Source organism: Crocuta crocuta, unplaced genomic scaffold (genome assembly GCF_008692635.1).
Source record: "Crocuta crocuta isolate KB4526 unplaced genomic scaffold, BGI_CrCroc_1.0 scaffold49, whole genome shotgun sequence".
Classification (NCBI taxonomy): Eukaryota; Metazoa; Chordata; class Mammalia; order Carnivora; family Hyaenidae; genus Crocuta; species Crocuta crocuta.
Genome location: NW_027536462.1, coordinates 492,179 through 498,669, shown reverse-complemented (window position 1 = coordinate 498,669; position 6,491 = coordinate 492,179). Strand labels below are relative to the sequence as shown.

General features: G+C 43.0%; 1 protein-coding gene across 1 annotated transcript in view; it reads right to left on the bottom strand.

Annotated features, from left to right (window-relative positions):
* Nucleotides 1-6,491, bottom strand: part of MED14 (mediator complex subunit 14) — a 64,863-nt gene that overhangs the window by 12,558 nt on the left and 45,814 nt on the right. The window contains exons 21-22 of the mRNA XM_077748494.1: nt 3,562-3,702; nt 1,920-2,031 (exon numbers count right to left, since the gene is read on the bottom strand). Coding sequence (XP_077604620.1) covers nt 1,920-2,031; nt 3,562-3,702 — 253 coding nt within the window. The remainder of the gene's footprint in view (nt 1-1,919; nt 2,032-3,561; nt 3,703-6,491) is intronic.

Genomic DNA, 6,491 nt, shown 5'->3' with positions numbered 1-6,491 from the left:
AGCATGGGGGCAGTGGGAGGAGATGAGGACAGAGAGGTGGCGGCAAGGTGTGTCCCCAGATCACATGGGGGCTTCTAGGCTATTCTAAGGACCTAGGGTTTACCCTCAATGAGATGGGAAACCACTGCGAAGTCTGGAGCAAAGGAGTCATTAACTGGCTTCTGCTTCCGGAGGCTCACTCTAGGCGTTGTGTGGAAAACAAAACTATAGGGCAGGGGCAGGGAAACCAGTTAGAGGCCACAGTCATAATCTGAGTGAAAGACGGTTAATGGCTTGGGTGAGGGCGGAGGCTGAGGAAGTGAAGAGCGGTTAGAGTCTGGATAAATTCTGAGTACAGAGCAGACAGTGTCTGGTAACTGCTCAAGTGGGTGCGCGAGGAAGAGGGGTCCGGCTCTAACAGCTCTGGCCAAGCGGCGAGAAGGAAGGGGCTGCCATTTCCAGAGATGAGGTGAGGGCGGGTGTTAGGAGTTCAAGTCTCAGCCACTGTCTACACATCTACAAGGACATGCTGACTAGACAGCTGGGAAATACAGGACTTGAGCTCAGGGATGAGGTCTAGATGGCAGATATTAAAAAACTGAGAGCCAGGAGCTTAAAGATGGGATTTACCACAAGACTAGTTTCAACTGAGGATCAGGAAAGGGGGAACTGTGCTACCAAAACTATGAATAAATGCCAACACTGAAATACTCGCTACATTACCATAACTATCCTCAGTACCAGCAGGTTTGAAACTCTCTACTGTGTGAGAAAATTTCGTATTTTTTATGTTCCACACATAACATAGTGCCTTACGTTCAGTAAATATGTTCATCAAGTCGATTAACCTTTAAGTGTCATATTTAGATAGTTAGCTGTGGGTTTGCTGTGGGGATTAAATGGATGACGCGCTTAGAACATGGCCTGGCACACAGCAAGCACTATATACCTGACTGCTACTGGAATTACTTCAAAGTAGTTACTTCTACTTCCTTTTATGTCCAACCTCACTCATCTCCTAGAAACACACTCCCCCTTAGGTTCTATGCTCATGTCTCCTGTTTTTCTCCTTGCTCCCTAGCAGCATCTTCTCAGGCTCTTGCCCTTGGGAAGCAGCTGTCAGTACTCGTCAGGGTCTGTGCTCGCTCACCCACCCAACTCAGCCTTTGGTGACCTTAGATGACAGGACAGTAATGTGCAAATCCTCATCTGTAGTCCCAGCACCTCTGATGTGCAGGTAAGGGACGATCTACCCAAGAAATGTGATACCCATTTTCCTTGCTGGCTGACGAGCTGGAGAATGGGGCCAGTGTCTGGCTCACTGCCGAATCCCCAGCACCACACAGCACTGGCACAGGGCAAGAGCTTAAGCTACACTAACAGCCTGTTCGCTTACACATAAAAATTCGGCGTCCTCAAACAATTTTACAGCATACTTCATGAGGCTGCCAACGGAGCCATTTTGTTTGGACGAGCAGGCTGTGCCCTCCTCTGAGGGGCAGGGCATGTCTCATATATACCAGGCCTTGGCCAACTTATTCTGTAAGGGCACAGTAGGAAAGCAGCCCCCCACACTGCACGAATGGGTGTGGCTGGGTTCCGACAAAACTACAAAAACAGGTGGTGGGCAGGACTTGGCCCACGGGCCTTCGTTTGTCGGCCTCTGACCTAGATCATGCTGTGATTATCACTTCCTGGAGCTGTGCCGGGAGCCTGGCTCTGGGTGACAATGCCTCTACTTAATTCAAACCTTTTGAAGTGCTCCTGAATCATGAACACAGATTTCACAATTCTACCATAAGAAATGAATGGCAAATATTTAGCCAGAGATAAGGAGTTGTTTTTGAGGTCTAGGCTACATGTCTGGTGTGCATGCATGTATATGTGTGTATTCTGGAAGTGAAAGTTGAACATGACAAGAGCATAGGTTAACACCTTACCTGGAGACTGTGTGTGCATCATAGAGGGAGACTGATTAACTGTGCTGTGGTAAGATGTAGGGGGCGAAGTAAGAGGATAAGCGCCTGATGAGCCTGGCTGTTTGGGAAATGGCTGAAAAGAAAACAAGTGAATGTTGGTCAAATGGCCACCCAACTGTAGTATACAGAATGTACCGTATACAGCATACAGCTCAAGGGCTAACATTTACACATTTCATTGGCTACAAGACAGGAAACATGATATGAAAATGTGCAAAATACACATTAATAATTCAAAATTTAAAGAACTCTGACTTTCAAAATGTTTAAAAAACAGCAACAATCTCACTCCTGACCTTGTAATGCCCTTGCTTATATCCCTCGAGATGTTTTTTGCTCATTTTATCTACTATACCATTGATTTATCTATATCAGTGATCTACCATTTCACCAATTCTAAGATTTTCTTTCCCCCACAGTTTAACATCTCTGAAATCAGGCTGTGTCTTTCAATTCATGGCATGGCACAACTTAAGTGGCAGCGTTGTTTCTGGCAATTCATAAAAAATGGTGCAACTCCCATTTGGTGGAGATTTAAAGGCAGTGAAACAGGTAGTTCAACCTGATCTCTACTCACCTTACCTTCATCTCCAGCAAAGAAAAGCCTAGGACAACATAATCCTTCCTAATCTGGTTTTTTATTTGAGTTATAAATCACATATAGTCAAGTACACGCATCCTAACAAATTCATGGTCTGATGAATTTTTACAACTGTAGATCAAGACACTGAAGAACGCTCCCAGTGCCCCAGAGGCCTCCCTCACATACCTCCCAAGTCTTTATCATCTCTCCAAAGATAAGCACTATTCTGATCTCTGTCACTCAGGCTTGATTTTGCCTGTTTTCACATCAATACTGAATGTACTTAATATTGTCTGCAAAACACCATGTCAACATTATGTTCTTTTGTTCAACATTATGTGAACAAAATTCATCATGTTGTTGCATATACCAATAAGGCGTTTTTTTTTTTTTCCATTTCTGTAAGGTATTCCATTGTATGAGTATATCCCAATTTATTCACTCATTCTGTTGCTTGATATTTGGGTAGCTTATAATTTTTAGATGAATCAGGCTGCTATGAACATTCTTGTGTTTTCTGAGGCATCTCTGTTGCTCATACCACCTAAGAGTAGAAGTGTTAAGTCAGAGGTACGCGTAAAGTTCACATTTAGCNCACCCTCTACTTGTAAATGTGTTTCTGTTGCTACTAATAGCAAATGTTGGCAAGAATTGTCAATTTTCTCCTCCAAGCCACTTTTGCGGGTATGGATTTAAGCTGTATTTCTGAGATGCCAAATGATGTTGAACACCTTCTCTGTGCTTACTGGCCATTTGGATATCATCCTCTTTGTGATCACATGAGTGATCACCTCACAACATTGTAAGTCTGAGGTGAGAGCTAGTTCTGGTACTCTTTATTCACTAGCCATCACTAGAAGCCTCCTTCTCTCCCTCTGTCACTATTTTTTCATATGGATGTCCTGGACATCTTGGGCCTACCAAGGGCCTCCTTGACTTTCAACAGAGAAGCCCAGACAGCTGTAGAAGCCGTGAAGTTAGGCGAATGTGATACGATTTGGAATTTCAGCTAGACATCACCTGTTGCTGGGGTGGTGGCTGGAGCTGTGAGATTAAAGAATCCATCATATCTCCTCCTATGGGAGAAGGGGGATTATCGTCCTCATTTACAGACCTTCTTCGAGCATCCTGATTGCTGTCAACAAACATATTCAGGAATGTCTATGGATATAAACAGGTAGAATTCAGATTATTTTAACAGAAACAAATATACCATGCCCATCTCTGAAAAGTAAGTTTGATACATGGCCACTTCCAGGACAAACTGGAAGACATATTGATAATTTTTAATTTTGAAAGGGGGGAGAAACTGAGGAAATTGATTAACCACAGCAACAGAAACAACGTCTAAGTTAAAAATCATGTCAATTAAGAAGTACTATGCAAGTACAAAGTTGAAGAAAGAAGTATATACCCTGGTACCTCCTCATACCAGGTCAAAGTATTTTCTTGTTAAGTTCTAAACCAGAAACGCAGGAAAAAAGAGAAATTGTATGCTGGCCATATCAATCACTTCAGTGACTCTGTGAAATTTCCTATTTGGTGAGAGTTCTCTACTTTCTAGGCTAGAAAATATGACAGAGGAAAACTGAATACAGAAGCCAAGCCATCCTTCCTCTTTTTATCTTATCGCAACTGAAATCTTGAACCACCAAGAGTGGGACAATCTTGTTTCATGGTATATGGCATCAAAATTTAAGCAAGGCTACCAGAGCTTGCGTCTCAAGCATTCTCTTCCTTTTAATTCTCTCTCCACCTTCCCAATCTTCCAAAACATAGATCAAAAGCTTATCAGGATCACTAGAAAGCTTTCAAAAGTGTATCGTCTGATTTCTAATAAAAGATGATGGATTGACAACACATACTTTATCGTTTCCCAGTAACCCGCTGAAACTCCTAAACATTTTTTTAAAGCAGTAAGTCACAAAGCCAGAATGGGAGAAGAGAAAAATAGCAATGAATTCTGGAGGCTGCAGAGCAGATGGCTGAGTGGTAACTGAACTGTCTGATGTGAGGAAGTTGTATCCTAAAGCGAGCAGTGGGGAAAGCCAAGAAGCAAAGCTATTTCCGTCCAGATCCCCAAGACACGTAGGAACCGGCAGCACTAGACACCTCTGGAAAGGGGGATGAAAAGTGAGACTAAAAATAGGACTGCCTGAAAGTCTCTTTAGGAGACATGAAAGCCTCCCAGAGCCTCTGTCAGCCTCACTCAGCGAGGCTGACCTCTACCACTCTGGTGGAGAGTCTCTGACTAGGGGGGTCCCAGCACCAATTTGAGGAGTGCCATATTAAAAATGGAGACTCAGGGCGCCTGGTGGGCTCAGTCGGAAGAGCATGTGACTCTTGATCTCAGAGTCGTGAGTTTGAGCCCCACACTGGGGGGTGGAGATTACTTTAAAAAAACAATGAAGACTAAAGCTTACATACTGAATGTTGAAAATAGTAGTCTCCTCCTCTTATTTGACTTGCCAGAAACTGGGGCCCAGATGCACACCATCTATGGAGAGACCTGAATCCTCCTCTCTTGGCACTCACACTGGCCCAACAAAAAGACCTAAATCTATTGACACTGGGAGTTAGCCAAAGAAATGGCCCAAGCAGATCATCCTGCAGTGAAGACCACAGTCAGCAAGTCTCACTGTTAAATAAGAACAGCAAGGAGGCGCCTGGGTGGCTCATTCAGTTAAACATCTGACTCAATTTCAGCTCAGGTCATGGTCTCATGGTTTGTATGATAGAGCCCTGTGTTGGGCTCTGCGCTGACAGCACAGAGCCTGCTTGGGATTCTCTCCCTCCCTCTCCCTCTGCCCCTCCCATGCTTGCAAACGCATGCTCTCTCTCAAAAATAAACATTAAAACAAACAAACAAGAGCAGTGAGTTAGGAATCACTAATATGAAAGAGATCAGAACAACAAAAAAGCAAGGTGGATGAAATGCGAAGTATGTAGGAAGAAAAAAGGTTAAGACTAAGATAGCCATTTACAACAATATACCATAAAATGAACATTTAATGAATATTTAGAAAACAACAGAGAACTCCTAGAAATTTGTAAAAACATTACAAAAAAAATTATCAAAAATAGAAAGCTTGAGGGGCACCTGGGTGGCTCAGTTGGTTAAGTGTCCGACTTCGGCTCAGGTCATAATCTCACAGTTTGTGGGTTCAAGCCCTGCGTCAGGCTCTGTGCTGACAGCTCAGAGCCTGGAGCCCGCTTCAGATTCTGTGTCTCCTTCTCTCTCTGCCCCTCCCCCGCTCATGCTCTGTCTCACTCTCAAAAATAAATAAATGAAAAAAAAAAAATAGAAAGCTTGAAAGGAAAACATGAGGAAATCTCCCAGAAATAAAGAGATTAAAAACAGAAAANCAGGATAAAAATCAGAACAGTAGGGGTTCCAGAAAGAGCAAACAAAGAAAACAAAGAAGAATTGAAAAATCATACAAGGAAATTCCCAGAGCAAAAGGATGTTAAGCTTCCAGAGTGAAAGAGTACACTTAGTTACATAAGATTCAAGAACTGGAACGAGATTAAACACCTCAATGGTCACAACGGTAGTTATAAGACAATGGAGCAATGTCTTTAAAATTCTTACAGAAAATGATTATAATCTCAAATTCCACACTTAACCATTCTCTCAATTAGATGAGGGTAAACTAAAGATGTTTTTAGGCACACAAGGTCTCAAATTAACCTCCTACATACCTTCTCCTAGGAAACCACGTAGGAGGTATTCTACGANCAAAGCCACAAGGCATGCAACACGAGGGAAGTGAAGGACTCACTCTCTCTCCCTCTTTGCCATCCTTCTACAGATTCCTAAATCAAAACTGTGCAATAGGTCTGGAGCACTACCATTCCAGACTAGAGGTCAGAGGATTATAGAAGAGACTTCAAGATGAAACCAGTAGGTATGATATATGAATGTGCCGAGGGGAGAGTTACATACATGG